The sequence below is a fragment of the Pelobates fuscus genome, chromosome 12 (assembly GCF_036172605.1).
Source record: "Pelobates fuscus isolate aPelFus1 chromosome 12, aPelFus1.pri, whole genome shotgun sequence".
Classification (NCBI taxonomy): Eukaryota; Metazoa; Chordata; class Amphibia; order Anura; family Pelobatidae; genus Pelobates; species Pelobates fuscus.
Genome location: NC_086328.1, coordinates 125595429 through 125612582, shown reverse-complemented (window position 1 = coordinate 125612582; position 17154 = coordinate 125595429). Strand labels below are relative to the sequence as shown.

The 17154-nt window shown below is 43.2% G+C and overlaps 1 protein-coding gene across 2 annotated transcripts in view; it reads right to left on the bottom strand.

Annotated features, from left to right (window-relative positions):
• The window catches only part of CSTPP1 (centriolar satellite-associated tubulin polyglutamylase complex regulator 1), a 102538-nt gene that overhangs the window by 22371 nt on the left and 63013 nt on the right, over positions 1-17154 (bottom strand). For both annotated transcript variants that reach the window (XM_063438768.1, XM_063438767.1), the window contains exon 3: positions 361-491. In XM_063438768.1, the coding sequence (XP_063294838.1) occupies positions 361-491 (131 nt within the window). The remainder of the gene's footprint in view (positions 1-360; positions 492-17154) is intronic.

Below are 17154 nucleotides of genomic sequence, written 5' to 3'. Positions count from 1 at the left end.
AAAAAATTAAAAAAAAGAACAAACACACATATACAGATGGCAAGTTAGGGCTAAACTTGATAAATATTAACTTGACGGTTAAGAAGACACATAGCTCATGAAAGACTTTCCCTGTTTAGTTTGAGCATCAGTTATTGCTTGTAAAGGGAATTTGTAAAGAAAACAGCAAACACGATTCACGTTCCCAAAAATAACGGCTATTTAACACCATGAAAAGTGATTTCAAAGTATTTGTTTTTGCCCCATTTGTTCTCAAGTTTACGATTGTCCCTGAGAGATTTTACGTTACCCACATCAATTGTGTGCTTGACACATGGTTTAGGCATTTGGGGGAGGAGAAGGTCCCCTCTCAGCGCTCACCTCCATTCCTAGCAATGGTCCTGAAGCATTTCCAGAAAAGCCGAAGGAAAGAGACTCTGTTGTGTGGGGTGATCTGAACAAAGTCGAACTCTCTGAAGAGGACATGAGTCCCTCGAGAAACACTTGTAAAACTGTAGGGAATAAAGAAGACAAATAGAAGATGTTATGATAAGGACAAACATTCACTGTAATGCTGGGGGCCTGTTTACTTAACTTTCACACATACAACCTTTAAGGGAATGCTACGCTCTCTTGCAAAAGTTACAGACATTTTACTAAATTGGAATGCAGATGGCATTAGATACATTGTCATGGAATGCAATCTATGAAGACATTCTGTACTGTAGCTCCACGGATGACATAACATAGATGAAACAAGGATGTTCAGATGGTAATGATGAGATGAAACCAGGATCACCCCTGAGAGCACTGGAAGTAGTCATGTAAGTGGATTGCATGACCATTTTGAAGGACGATCAGTAGCAATTCACCCTTCCAGACCTACTCACACATTTGAGTTTTCCCACCATGAAGTCTTTTGGTTGCAACCAATTTTTTCTATGGTATCAAAGGACACCAGAAGCACATGAGAAAACTATGTTGATGCACTTGTTATAAAAGCCTCAAACAGCAGAAATTTCTTTCTCGTTTACAATTAATGCAATCAAGCGTGCATTGAGAGTTTTTGCGTTGTATAAGTCTTTCTTTCTTTTTTTCAATTCTTTATTTTGTTTGTGCATTGTTAGGTTTCATGCTTTATATTGACATATACAGGCGATAAAGCAATTCAGGTTATAAGAGTATGCATTTCACAGTATTTAGTCAAGTTGGTCAGCACATATTTTTCTTTTTATACATGTTGCGTAATAATTGTGGATATTAGTGCTTACAAATGTTCCTGGGTTTGTAGCCCTTCATGGAATAGAGTTAGCCCTTATTTCTACTCGTTGTCGTTAGGGTCACAACTTTGTACCATTGGTGAGGCTACGTATTGCTATGTGTAAGTGAACTAGTTTGTGGTGGTCATGAGTAGTCAAGGGTAGTCTACCAGTGGTTTTATATGAGGTGTTATCGCCCTTTATGTGCTGGTCGGCTTTGGTGGAGTGTTAGTGTGAGGTCACGTTTGTTATCACGATAGTGGAAGCCCCTAACCTACGGGGGCTACGGGGGAGGGGGGATGTAGGGAGCTTGTTTGGAGTCTCCCTGTGTTAGTGAGGTGTTGTGTGATCGTCACCGGGTGTGTGTGTACCATGTGGATGAACAACACAGGTTATGACAGTTATAACGAAATAACGAAAACAGCTATACTAAAAGAATAACAGTTCTGTATGCAGGTATAATAGAGTCCGGATTAGCCGGGTTGGCTAGTTTCGCTTGCAGACAGTGTCAGGTTTCCGAGTCTGTGCTTGGGGCTCGGGGGGTAAATGGACTTGTGGTGGCTGGAACCCCCATCTGGGATGTTCCTGTCTGGGCGGTTGTTTGGAGAGCGTTCGATAGTCCCAGGAGTGTGAGGACTGCAAGTATGTCTGTCTCCGATGTGGCTCTGTGGATAGTTCCGTTGTGCGTAATTAGCAGGGTCCGCGACATGCCCCATCTGTACTGTATGCCTGCGGTTCTCAGGCGGCTTGTTAGGTGCTTTATCGATCTTCTCCAGTGCAGTGTCACTCGAATCAGGTCTTGGAAAAAAAACAGGTTGGAATTTTCGAATGGTAGGGGAGTCTTGCCTCTGACTGCTGCCATTATTGCTGCCTTATCGTGTGTTGTGGCACATTTCAGGATAACGTCTCTTGCCTCTGCGGCAGGTGTGTTGTTCCCTGCTGGCAGGCAAAATATGCCCTCTAGTGTGAGTTTTCTGGCCATAGCTGGTGGTAGTATAGTGGTTAAAAGCCTTCTTATAAAGTGGGGCAGCTCTTCTGAGGTGATTCCTATCGGCACTCCCCTAAGCTTAATATGATTGCGATGCAGGCGGTCCTCCTGGGTGGCCACCTGTGTCGCTAGTGCTTGGTGGGCTGTCTGCAGGGATTGCAGGGCTTCGGTGATATTTGATGCCCCACTGGTTAGTGATTGTATGTCCCCTTCCATGGCACTCACACGCTCCGCGGTTTGACGTACATCCGTCTTTAGAGTACCAATATCCGTGGCCAGCAAGGATTGAATCTCCTGCATCCATTTTTGCAGGTCTCGTTTTGTAGCGAAGGTGTTGTCGCTCAGGTCTGTGCAAGCCAGGGGTGAGTTGGGTCGAGTGTCTTCAGGCCTTAGCTCCAGTGAGTGAGCTATCGCCGGTAGTGCAGGCGGTGGGCCTTCTGTGGAGGTTCTCGTGGTGGCCATTTTGGAGGGTGCTTGTCGTTGCAGCATCTCCCCGATATTTGGCTGGTCTGCTGTCGATGCCGGGTGCTGTTTCTGCGTGCGGCGCCCCATGGTTGCAGTGGGGCTGCTGTGTGTTGGGGTGACAATCTCCTCCGAGTCCGGGTGGTATTGTGTCCCGATGCTGTCTAGGAGAGTCTCCAGGCTGTATCTCGTGGGTGTGAGGTAGGCCCGGTGTTTTTGTTTCACCTTTCCCGGCTTTGTTTGGTGAAAGAAGGGCATTAGACGACTCCTCTCGGTTTCCCAATACTCGGGGTGGGATTAATGTCTTCGATTGGGTTGAGATGCTCGTGATATTCACAGGTTAATCGTTGCGAGGTCGGGAGCTGATGGAGATGGCGTCCATTCAGCTCTGCTCCCAAGCCCCGCCCCCATAAATCTTTATTTTTAAACGGTAGAAGGCTCGTAACGATCTCAAACTTTTGAAACTAAATGCACTCTGCACAACTTATATCCAATAAATTGTAATGTGGAACTCAGCAAACCGGACATAAACACATATAGTGATTAAAGTGACTGAAAAACTCATCATCTGAAATTTGACTTGAGTAATTAACTTTGAACAACTTTGTCACCCCCAGGGATGACATTGTCGCTCGGGTCTAGTGGCCATGGGGTGCATGGAAAGGTGAAATTTACCTACCTGAACCTGTCCTTCAGCTGACAGGAGCCAACGTCAGGGGGGTACTCTTGTGCGTGCAAAAGAGTACAGCATTGAAGTCTATGAAGGGTCTAGCAGTCCTCCATAGAAAGAGCTTTTTTTTTTATCTACAAACGTCACTAGTGACGGCTGGGAGATATGAAAAGCTTGCCAAAAGTAGCTCCACCTTTTCGTCAAGCAGAGGAAAAACACTGAGACAAAGTAGTCCCTACATTGCCGCAGTATATACAGTATCTCACAAAAGTGAGTACACCCCTAACATTTTTGGAAATATTTTATTATATCTTTTCATGTGACAACACTGAAGAAATGACACTGCTACAATGTAAAGTAGTAAGTGTACAGCCTGTATAACAGTGTGAATTGGCTGTCCCCTCAATATAACTCAACACACAGCCATTAATGTCTAAACCGTTGGCATCAAAAGTGAGTACACCCCTAAGTGAAAATGTCCAAATCGGGCCCAAGGTGTCAACATTTTGTGTGGCCACCATTATTTTTACATTGTAGCAGAGTGTCATTTCTTCAGTGTCGTCACATGGAAAGATATAATAAAATATTTACAAAAATGTGAGGGGTGTACTCACTTTTGTGAGATACTGTATATCTCTTTTGACTGGGTTAGAATTTCAGTGAGTTTCCAACACAGTCAATCTGAGTATTTCATAGAGATTTGATCTTTGTAAAATATATTTATTTCTGATAGGTGACAGAGCTGCTTTAATAAGGCAGTGATGAATTATAAAGCTCCAACAAGTGCTCTTCGTTTGTACACACACACAACAAACACAACACATTTATAAACAGACATCAAACATTCCTACTCTGTGGTCTTTTGTCCCAAGAAAATCACTCAGTGTTGCTGTGTATACAACAAGAATATATGTCTTTATAGGAGGAGAAAAAGAAGAAAAGTGTGTTAGTCTGATCTTTACACCGTTCAGAACATTGCAGTCTGACCATCCTTATTTGTTCCGGTTATGTTACCAATGGATTACATGGTGCCGAAAGTTGTGTGTGTAGTCATGCCAAAGATCCCATTACAACATGTTTAATGCAAAACGAATTTTGATTTCCATGGGAAAAAATTACACTAGTGAAACCATTTTAAATTAGGTGAGACGTTCAGAGTATTTTGTCCAGAAAAACACCCTTTCAGAAGTTATAATCACCTGATAATTATGGTTACTCAGCAACACAAAATCAGCAAACTTTCCATTTCAGAAATGATTTTGCAAACACTAACTGTAACTAGAAAAGCTACAATTTCTGGGGAAATTGTGTGAAGTGTTCTTGCCTCCACCAGTAGTCTACAACTGGAGTGGGCGGAGTAACTATTATTATTTATTTATATAGCACATTTAATGGCAACGTTGTTGCCCAAAGTGCTTCACAGTTACATTAAAACATACATCTATAAAAACATTATCAGGTGTACAAATCCAACATATAAATCCAACAGTGAAGAGCTTTATATTGTGAGAATCACAAGACACAGTCCTACATTTTGATGCAAAGTATGTCTCTGAGATATTAAAAATGAAGGCACAGTCGCAGTTTAGAAATTGCCCTTCAAATGTGAGCTTTGCAGAGTGGAGTTTCAATGAATGTCAATGGACGGCGTGAGTTGCAAACAAATGGTCATATTGTGAAAACTATCAGGACTATGGCTTAGCTGTGGACATTTTTAGTGGCAGCAGGGATAGCTGAACGTTGTGATATAAGATTTGTGTAGGTGGGCCTGAAAATGAGGGAGTAGTGGCAGTTTAGAAATCATGTCCTGGTTTTTCAGCTTTTGCCAGCTCCCACTCTAGCTTTGCCATTCATTCCTATGGGACAAATTTTGCCACAAGAATGACGATATTCCGTGAACCATACGGAGAAACGTTCCACAAAGTAATAGCACACCAATCGGGAACAATCTGCACGTTTTGGTATATTTTTGTCTATGTAGTGTAAAAACTGTGGGAGGAATTAGAGTGGTTAATTTGGCTAGAATAATAATAATATATATGTGAGATAACATTAAGTGGTCTTGCTATGCAAGCACACTTAATAATATATATGTGAGATAGCATTAAGTGGTCTTGCTATGCAAGAACACTTAATAACGTAATTGTAGCAGAAATAGGAGTAACAGTTACCCGGCTCAGGATCTAGACCGGTCCTGCTATATCCTTAGTCCTTTATTCCTTATCACCAGAGATCACCATTGCAATTCTTCAGGGTAAGGTCTTACCTCCTAGCCATTTGACTGGCAGATATTGTTCTCTTTGTCCAATGGTTTCACCCAATCTGTTTGCTATTTCTTCCAAGCAAATATCACTCTCTCTGTCTATTTCTTCTTCCAAGCAGTTATCATCCCCTCTACCTGCTCCTGCACCAACTTTAAAAGGGCTCTTTTAGCTACTTGAGTCCAAGTGATAGCGCTCAAGAGGTCCTAAAACTCTGTAGCAGGTCTCCATAAAGCAAGCACTTAAAGAGACACTGTATGCACATAACAGCTTCATCTTATTATAGTGGTTATAGTGTCAAGAGTCCTCTGACTCTGCCTTACCATTCAGCATTAAACTATTTTTTAATTAATTAATGTATTTTTAATTGTTGTGGTGGTGAGTTGAGGGAAGCGTAATTGACACAAGGCGGGCCCACAAATTATTTATGCTTTAGTGCTACTCAAATATTCGGCACAATTTAATAGCAGTCTCCCTCTATGGCACAGATGACCACTCTGGTAGTTAGACAACGTAGGACTGCACATGACATCTGGCTGTGTCTAGTTTGTACCATACATGTGAGAGGAAGTGAGAATACAACCCCATCTCTCCTGTCATACCGGGTATCCATGAAATGCATAGACAGATATACAGGTACAATCAGTCTCGCTTACAATCAACGCACGTTAAGAGTAGTGAATGAGGGATACTTTGGCACAGATGTTAAAAATCATGACGAAGAGGGAAGGAAACTGACTTGAAGGGGGAGACAACAAGAGGGTAGGAGGGAAAAGAGTGTGAGGAAAAAAAATGGACCCTCTCCAAATCCAAAGGGTATCTATTAGAATTAGTTGAATAAGAATTCATGGACATACTCTTTACTACTGCAGGGGGCATTAAAGGAAAGTGTATTCCTAACGCTATAGTATCCCTCAGCCATAAGACTATTGTCCACCCCCTCCCTCCAAAGGTGGAAAGGGTTGAAGAAAAATAAAAACAAACAAAAAAAACACATACACTTACCTCCTTCTGCCTCCAACATCATCAATGAGGGATAAGATAATAATGCGTGGCAAGTGTTGCATGTGCATTAAGCCTTTCCCATAGAAAAGCACTGAATCAGTGCTTTCCAAATGGGATTTTGAAGACGCTGTTTGTCCTCATGTAAAGAATGATGACGTCCAGCATCATTTCAAAGAGTTAAAAATCAGGAAGTCTGAGAGAGAGCCACAAGAGGCAGTCTTAACTCTGCAATGTAAACATGAAAGTTTCTCTTTAATTGCAATGTTTTAAATTGCAGGATTACTGGGACAGGGACACCGCACCCAGACCACCTCAATGAGATGGAGTGGTCTGGGTGCCTATAGTATCTCTTTAGGTCAGTATCTGTGATGAGAACACAGTGAAAAATATATATATATATATTTTCCCCACTACTTGCAGTTGCTTTATCCCAGTGGCACAGGTACACTTTTCAATAAAGTCCTTTGTCTGCTGTAGTTTTGAAATTAGCGACAGGCGCGGTGCCAAAGCAGAAGAAACATTTAAGCAATCACAGGAACTTGTAGACACATATCACAAAAAGGTTGTAGAAAGCCAGGATCCACCCCTACTCAAACTCCTATTTGAGTTCTGCTTGGGTGCCAAGACAACAAGTCTTAACCGATTCTGGTAACAGAAATTGGGAATGTCCTGGCCATCAATTCCCCTCTAGGATGAACAGAGGGGTATAAAGCATATAGAAAAGAATAACGTGAATTCCACCAGGCAGGGAAATAGAAATATGGATTAAAGGACCGCTTCAAGATGGTCTCAGTAAAGCGGTCTGGGTGCAGTGGCCCTTTTCAGGTTAACAGGAGGAGGGGTTGGATCTAAATCTAGGCTAGGACACCATAACGTTAGGAATACATGTTTGTATTTCAAACGCTAAACTGTTCCTTTAACATTTGGTTAAAACCGATTTACAAGTATTGAGGTTTTAAAAATAAATCAGTTATAGCACCAGGAGTTACAAAATGTAAAGCTAAAGTTAAAATCTCATTTGGTTCAACATAGGTTGCTTGACTATTTTCAAATTTCCTATTTTTTTTTTTTTTTGAGTGACTCTCTCTATGCATTGGTATTGCATCGCCACTTTTTAAATGTTTTATTTTTTTTCAGCTCAGAATGATTCTAGTTCATTGGATTAAAAACGTATCCGTAGAGCGCATTACAAGGTACATGTAAAGAAACATAGAATGTGACGGCAGATAAGAACTATTCGGCCCATCTAGTCTGCCCAGTTTTCTAAATACTTTCATTAGTCCCTGGCCTTATCTTATAGTTAGGATAGCCTTATGCCTATCCCACGCATGCTTAAACTCCTTTACTGTGTTAACCTCTACCACTTCAGCTGGAAGGCTATTCCATGCATCCACTACCCTCTCAGTAAAGTAATACTTCCTGATATTATTTTTAAACCTTTGTCCCTCTAATTTACGACTATGTCCTCTTGTTGTGGTATTTTCTCTTCTTTTAAATATAGTCTCCTCCTTTACTGTGCTGATTCCCTTGATTCTTGTCTTTCCTCCAAGCTATACATATATTCCTCCAAGTTATATATATAAACATTTTGCAAAATCTTGACCTTTAAACTCAGAACTTAAAGGAATACTTTAGAGTTAATACTACAAAGATATATTCCTAACACTATGTTTCTCAACCCCTGCGCCCCATCACCCAAGTGTTGTAAAGGGTTAATTAATCCTTCATTCATCTACACAATTGCAGTACTGAGGTTGCTCGGCGCAGGGTCGCGGTCAGCCTCCTCTGACGTCATACAATGGGGGGGACTTAATGTGCACACAAGCCTTCCCCATAGGAAGGCAATGCAAAAAATATAATACATATATGAGTGCAGCGCAACAAATTGTGGGTGTGCGCACCAAGCGCTACAACAACATTTATTTGAAAGACAACAAAGACAATAGTAAACATTCTCCCCTTCCTCAATGAATGAGACACCTGATTTGAGAAAGGGGATAACTAGAAACGTTTGCTATTGTATTTGTTGTTCTTCAATTAAACGTTCTTGTAGCACTTGGTGGGCACAAGCGCTGCCCTCATATTTAATTATTTATATTTTTTGCATTGATATATCCTGCTTGGAGCTGCATGCGGCACAATAGGAACCTTCTCTGATTTTTGTATTGTTGGGAACTGCAGTAACCTCACATTTATAGTGGCCGTAGGAAAGCAATTCTTCAATGGTTTCCTAAGGGGTTTTCTCTGATGTTGGATGTCCTCATGCAGAGAGTGAGGACTCTGTTGCAGGACTAAGCGGGGCAGGGACAATGCACCCGGACTACTTCACGGAGATGAAGTGCTTTGGGTGCCTATAGTGTCCTAACGTAATTATCAAGGTTCATTTTATAGTCAATCTATAATGGAAAGTGTTCATATCTCAGTCATGATATTTTAGGGCCCCCCCCCCCAATTTCCTCTAACTTTTGTCATGGTTATCTCTGGTGTGGGAACAGATAGAAACTTGACATTTTCACCGAAATGAGCCCTCTGTGGTAGCAATCTGCTGTTGCTCATTGTAGCCCTTCAGTATCCTTTTTTACATAACTTTTACCACTACCTCAATGATCTGGCTACCTTCCTGCTTGGTATCTACCTTGGGAGAACCCACACCTCATGATCCCATAAGTAGCTCCGAAGCTCATATGAAAGACTTTGAGCAGATGTAAAGATCTGCATATGTATATGTTTTGGTGTGTTAGTAATTATGCATCTGCCGGCTGTATGTCTATTTCTCTCTGTGTTTAACCTAGGCATGTGTGTCAAAACATTCTGACAGGAGGGTAAAATAAAGAGAATTAACAGGGATTACACCACAAAACATTGGCAGATGGGCAATGCTGTCTGAGGGGTGGGGGTGAGGGTAGTTTAAAAAACAAACAATAATAATAATTATAAAAAAGGAAACATTTTGACACAAAGATGTGTCTTTCTCAAGCCATCGAACTTGATCCACATGCACCAAAATTTGGGTATCTTGAAGTGTTTAATAATGATAATAATAATAATAATAATAATAAATAGTGTTAGGGGCTGGGGCGCAATCAAAAGGAGTGGCAGTTTAAATATAAATATATATATATGGCCCAACCAGTAAGAAAGAGAAACATTTTTCAAAAAGCTGGCTTTACAAAAAAGATACTTGTAACAAGGCAAAGTATTCAACACAATCACGTTATTCTTAATATCACCATTAAAACAACTTTCTATATTTAGGGGAGGCGGGCTAAAACGTTGCTCTCCCACTTAACTCTTTCAGTGCCAGAGATGATTGACCGCTCACAAGAACAGTACAGTGCACCTTTCCACTTCTAGCACCGCCAGTTCAGCCTTTGTCCCACTGTCTGTCAGTGTTAACAAAAAAAGAAACAGCACAAGGGGCAGAGAGAAGGGAAGCAGTACGAGGAAAGAGGGGAAAAAAATACACACAAAATAAAGTAATGGGCCAAAATACAAACAGAAAATGCACTAGCGGCGTTTGGGACAATAAAACGTGCAGCCAATAAGGCCAAAAAAGGAAAGGTTAGAAAGATATCCTTGTTTAGTAAATGTCCCTCAAATCACACTTGCTGAAGTGCTCTATCTGCTGGAGACGGTCACATTTATGACATTTATAAAAGCGCTCATTTTTAAAAGGCGAGGGCTTATAAAGGCTGCAGACAAGATTTCTGCAGCTTCTGCAAGCAGTTTTCAGGCATAATACAAAAAAAAGTACAGAACTAAAATGTATGTTTTTATTAAGGGTATATTAACTAAATTGTTTATATATTCACTGGAGTGTTCCTTTAATGATACCCGTTTATCAACCTCAGAATGATAAATGTATAGATAATGAGCACTAGAATTGTAGAATAAATGGATCAGAGTCACGATCACAGAATACTAGCAGCACAGCAATGCAAACTAGTTCTCCAATTGGTGCACTAACTAACTGAGCTACCTCTCATTCCAGTCACATATGTGGAGACTTCAAACAGATTACATAAACTAAAGGGGAAACAGATTATGCCCTCTTTTCACTCGAGCCTACACAAGTTTCAGTGCCTTGGTCTAGTTAAATTGCAGAATTATTGTAATTGTGTGTATATAGCTATAGTAAACAACAAAAAGAATCTGTGCTGGTATAATCTGAAATGTTTATATATAGCAATAACAAACAACAAAGAAAATCTCTGCTGGTATCATCTGACATGTTTGTTTACGTAGTTTTTATATTTTCTAGAACCGTGGAAGTGAATTTCCACAGGCCACGGACAAAAGACGGACTCTGATAATCAGTGGTAGGGTCGCTATTGACGTGTGTGAATGAATGCTGGGTCTGCAGAGAGACACACAAATACACACATCAGGGTGCTATAGAAATGCCTGGGCTGATCAGAACAATGTTTGGACATCACAAAGTTTAACCGCTCTATGTCCATCACGGCCTGTGGAGCTTTGCAATGTGCATCCGACTCCTCTGGCAGCAAAGGAATTATTAGAAGTTCTTTGTTTTCCAAATCCCTTGTTTTGCTTTTGTTTTTTTTCGCTTGGGGAGGTCAGTAAGTTAACACTGTTTTTTGCTCTTCTACCTACAGGGACTGCTGTCAAATAGCAGGGCAAAGCTATAAAAATGAGAAAAAAAGAAGTTTGGAAACAAGAGACTGTCTCTTTGATCAGAGCGGCACAGCAGGGTGTGCAGTAACTCAACCTCCCATTGTGTCATGCACTGGGCACTTTTCCCTGCCGGGCAACACTTTATGAGGAAACAAGAGCTGCTTGCTAGTAGGAAGCAAGATGATCGGGGAGGAAGAAGAATGGATCGCTAGGTTAGAGAGGGGGACACTCTGGGCACTGTGACTACGGGTTTGGCAGGGACAGTCCATCTCACGGCTTCTTATCAGGTTGTGATTCTATGTTTAAGGGACATCATTAAGAAACACATATCAGGGAAATTAACGAACACTGTGTATTTGTTTGAACCAACTCAAGTAAGGAAAACTAAATATTGTATTTTTTAAATAAACTATTGTAAAGTAGATTTCTAATCAAATGCCATTTTACACATTCATATATCATTCAGTGTATTATGAAAGGGGGGAATTGCAAGGTGCAACATGGGGAAATTGAGGCAGCACAAGGCTCTGCAAAGAGAGGAGAAGACAGGACAAGGCTCTGCAAAGAGAGGAGAAGACAGGACAAGGCTCTGCAAAGAGAGGAGAAGACAGGACAAGGCTCTGCAAAGAGAGGAGAAGACAGGACAAGGCTCTGCAAAGAGAGGAGAAGACAGGACAAGGCTCTGCAAAGAGAGGAGAAGACAGGACAAGGCTCTGCAAAGAGAGGAGAACACAGGACAAGGCTCTGCAAAGAGAGGAGAACACAGGACAAGGCTCTGCAAAGAGAGGGCGTAGCTCAAGGCTCCGCAAAGCAAAGATGTGGTGCAAGGCTACGCAAAGAGGGCATGGCTGCCGCGCCATAGCACACGGCTCCACAAAGAGAGGGCGTAGCGCAAGTCTCCGCAAAAAGAGGGCGTAGCGCAAAGAGAGGACGTAGCGCAAATCTACGCAAAAAGAGGGCGTAGCACAAAGAGGGCGTAGCGCAAAGGCTCCGCAAAGAGAGGGTGTAGCGCAAAGGCTCCGCAAAGAGAGGGCGTAGCACAAAGGCTCCGCAAAGAGAGGGCGTAGCGCGAGGCTCCGCAAAGAGGGCGTAGCGCGAGGCTCCGCAAAGAGAGGGCGTAGCGCGAGGCTCCGCAAAGAGAGGGCGTAGCGCGAGGCACCGCAAAGAGAGGGCGTAGCGCGAGGCTCCGCAAAGAGAGGACGTAGCGCGAGGCTCCGCAAAGAGAGGGCGTAGCGCGAGGCTCCGCAAAGAGAGGGCGTAGCGCGAGGCTCCGCAAAGAGAGGACGTAGCGCGAGGCTCCGCAAAGAGGACGTAGCGCGAGGCTCCGCAAAGAGAGGGCGTAGCGCGAGGCACTGCAAAGAGAGGGCGTAGCGCGAGGCTCCGCAAAGAGAGGGCGTAGCGCGAGGGTCCGCAAAGAGAGGGCGTAGCGCGAGGCTCCGCAAAGAGAGGACGTAGCGCGAGGCTCCGCAAAGAGAGGGCGTAGCGCGAGGCTCCGCAAAGAGAGGGCGTAGCGCGAGGCTCCGCAAAGAGAGGGCGTAGCGCGAGGCTCTGCAAAGAGAGGGCGTAGCGCAAAGCTCCGCAAAGAGAGGGCAAGGTTTAAAGCTCCATGAAGAGAAGGCATAGTGCAAGGCTCTGCAGGGAAAGAGAATAACATAAGGCTCTGCAGGGAATGCAAGGTTTTGCATGGGTTAAAGAAGGGAGTATAAGGCTTTGAAATGAGGCAGCACAAGGCTCTGCATGGAGGGGAAAGAAGGCATAGTACATAGCTCTGCTTGGAGGGAAAGGATGTACTTAACTATTGCTCATGCAGCAACAAGTAGACTGTCTATGTTTCTGCATGGAAGAGAAAGAAGACAACAAAGACTATATTTCTGAAAACTGACGTATTCAGTAACTTGTTCCCTTCTGCTCGTTCCTATTCCATGTTCCTGGATGTTTAACTTCGTTGGACATGACACACGTGAAAATATTTTGGTGATAAAGATAGGAACTGTGCACTGAGAGTAAACATAACAAAAACCACTTAGAAAACTATAGCTGCTTCATGAATTCAGGCGTGCAAAATAACTGGTGGCATGGTCCACCTGAAGCGAAGCAGAAAGAAAGTGGTTAGGTAATGCAGGTAAACAAGAGTGAAAAGAGGAAATGGAAACAGCAGAGCTGGGGGCACAACGAATACACAGGGTCTCTAAGAACATGCTTGACACGACGACTATATTGTCTGGTTCTTCCCCTGGAACAACCACCGTTGCCCCCCAGTAGAGTTCTTGGGATCTTACAGCTTATGAGTCTTCACTGATGGCAACGTGTAACCACAGGCAAATCAGATCATAGGTGAGGTCAACCATGCTTTCACCAGTTCTAGTCTCGCTTCTCCATTTATCAGACATTGACCTGAGTATAATACGGGGTAATACGGGGAGCTAAGAATGGGGAGAGCAGTCGGAGTAGGGGGTAGTACATTATCCCATAAGATGACCATGACCTAGCAATGTACAGAGGAATGGCCGTGTTCTAATGGGATATAGCCGCTAAATATAACCGAGCAGACAGTAAACGCGCCTCCATTTGGACTGCAAAATAGTGCAACAGCTAATCTAGTGTCTTGAAGAGGTATCGCAACAAACGGCAGAAATGGAAAATTAGACTGAATGTGAAGAATGTGAAATAGCAATATGGGTTAAGGCAATAGAAGCATCTAAAGGCTTCTCAAAGTGGAATGCTACCTTGAACTGCCAAAGGTGGCACATAACTAGTAGGAGATATCATTTCAGAGAGCAGCTGCAACAGACAAGAGAACAGAAACAGCATGGTCTATTTATTTCCATTTTGTGAGTTAATCAGGTAGTTCATAAACTGTGATCCAAGTAGGGAATATACCCACGGTTATCTGCACAAAACGGATACATCTGACACTGGAATGCTCTGCTTGCACACCTAAAAGAGAGCGGTTTAATTAGTGTAACAGATACAGTTTATATAGCCTTGGGACAGAATTATAAATTAATTCTGATTTTTAAGAAAGGCACCTGCTCTAACTGCCGCCCTCCCTTGCAGTGCCCTTGCTGATAAGCACTCAAAGCTTTGTAAATGAAGCCAATAGGATGTGTTCAAGCAGATACTGCAGCTCAGTGGAGAAGGTTGCACCCAGGTCAAGAGTGTTCAGGTGAATGGAAAGATATCAGAACGGAAGGAGAGGGTTTAAGAGGGCCAGGGTTGAAGTGGTCACCAGTGAGAGCAAGAGAGGATTGGTGTAATTTCCCAAAGTAAAACACGCTACCTTGTGTACTATTCCTTATCTCAACAAAAATGACACACCTGTGCTGAAGCAGATCTAGTCTTTCTGTGGCTAGTGAGATCAGATTTTAACAGCTATGTTTTTATAAAACCATGAAATAGGAACTCATAACACAATAACCACTACAGGTGCGTATGACAGAACAGCAATTATGCCACTATGCAGAGACCTTTACCCAAATTTCTCAATTAAGAGCTAAAGTCGCACTCTCTGGTTGGTTTTCCCCCTGTCCTTCAAAAGACACAGCCCCGAAGATCGGCCTCACTCCAACCCACCGGTGACTGAGCCTTGCGCTCACTCTAGCCAAGACTATAACCGGGTGGAGATTCAACAGTAAGTGCGACAACAGTGCTCTTTTGACTGAGGAAGGCAAAGAAGGTAACCAAGGATATACAACATATAGGGGTTATTTGTATAGTGTTGCATGTTTTAGGGTATATTATAATGTCGCTCCAGGTATCGAGTGCTGAAAGAGAGGGACCCTTGATGCAGACACTCAAGCTGAGTGCTGAGCTCCGTCACAGTGCCTTTCTTGTAGATTTTAAAAATAAATTTAAAAAAGCACAAACGCCAAAATAATGAACAGCTTTTTAAACTCAAAAGAGACATTTTCAGATAATTCCAATCACAAAAACAATGAAATCTCCAAAATAATACGGTATCATATTGGACATATGAAAAACATGTCCAATTCAGCTTGAAAATACTCTCTAAGTACACAAGTATACTAAAACTGCAAATATTCCAGGCATGATGTGTGCAATTAACATTTGTTTCAGGATTTACAAAATGCTCCCAGAATTGTGGATGTATCCGCAGAGTACTGGGGCAATTTGGCAGAGTCTTTCCTCTTTTTACATGGTGACAACGTTGCTTCTAGAATGATGCCCAGAATCCCTCTTTTTTTTTTTTTTATTCTTTATTTTGTTTGTGCATATGTTACATATGGTTTTGCACTGCCACAACAGCTGGTGCAACCAGGTTCGTATTCACATTTAATCACATGGCAGTTTTGGAGAACATTGCACTTTTTTTAAAACATGAAAATAAACAGGATTTGGTCTTCAAGTTTCAGAGAAACAGAGGGAAACAATAGCTTGGCTAGTAGGTAGGCTTTACCTAGTGGTCACAATGAGAGTAGCTGTCAGGCTAGGACAATACAACATGGAATTTAACTATTCATTTCTATCCTAGAGTATGACTACACATGGGTTGTAGTTAATATAGCCGTAAATGTGCCACACTAGGTGAGAGTAAACTAAACTGAAAATTAATAACGAGTTGTAGCAAGCTAGTTCCACATGTCTAAGCTGGAATATACGTTTGTCTTGAGTCAAAAAGGCTAGCTAGGCATGTGGGTGAAGGCATAGTAAAATGTCGCTAGACGTAGCAGTGTTACATGAGGAGCCACTGATCTGGTTTACCATCTTATTTCTACATTATGAAGGAGGTTAACTAAATGCTAAACATTTAAATGAAAGTTAAAGAAAATCATTGCTCATATTGTGGTGCTTAATGTGGACAGAGTCACCTCTCCGCTCAGTCCCAGCTTCTTGTTCAGCCTATTCCCTCAATGGGTAATGCACAGTCCTGTAACACCGAGGCAGGCTATATGCGAGGTGTCCAGGGTTGTTGGTGCCGGGCTCGAGCTCCCATCCAGCTTGGGGTTCCCCTCAAGATGTTCAATTTGCGCGGTCTGCTTCTGCTCCCCCGCTTGGATTTGCGTGTCTGAGCTGTAGCTGTCTTGTGCGTGAGGGGCGCCTGTTGTTTGATTCTCCACCAGGTTGAAGTTATTGCCGCTATTGCAGCCGAGGGTCGTGTCGGGCGACTCCGAGGTATGTATTTATTATTTTGCGGAGGAGCAGCTGTGCGTCCCAGCGAGGTCCGTTTCCCGCTCCGCCGCCATGTTAGGGCTCGATGCCTTGTCGCGGCTGCGAGCTTTCGCTGGGTGTTTAGAGTTGGCTTGTGCAGTGAGTGGTCGCCTGGATCGTTCAGAGGTGGTTGGCATTTTCTGTTTTCTAGCTTGCGCCAGAAATCTGTGAGAATGCGATCTAGTCTGGACAGGATCTCATGTTTGGCTTCATGTTTGCTGGGGGCAGCGGTCGCCATTTTGGGCATGTCGCTGGAGTTTCCAGGAGTTGATATGGCTTTGCCTTCAGCTTCCACCATCTCAGGGCATCCTCCGAGGGGTGGACCGGGATCACCCCCACTGGTCCGAGGGGGGGGGGGGCGCAACGGAGCTTCAGTTTGGTGCTGGTCGCCATCGAGCGGTCCCGGCTCGGGGATCAGCCGCCTCCCCCGTCCGGTGCACGACAGGCCGCATGGATAGAGCTGTGCCGCCGGTTCGCCTCTTACACCCTTTATCGCCCTGCAGTGGGTCCCTGGTGAGTCAGGGGTCGTATATGTCGCTTATTCCGTTTCCACTGAGGTTGGATGAGGGTTAAAACCGCAGCTTTGGCTCGTGGAGGAGAGGAGCTCAAGCAAAGCACGTCTCTCCTCCATGACAGTCAGGCCCCGCCCTCGCCCAGAATCCCTCTTTCAAAAAAAAAAAAGTCCCAAACTTTTACTTTTAACATCCAACAGTTTCGCTTTTCGGA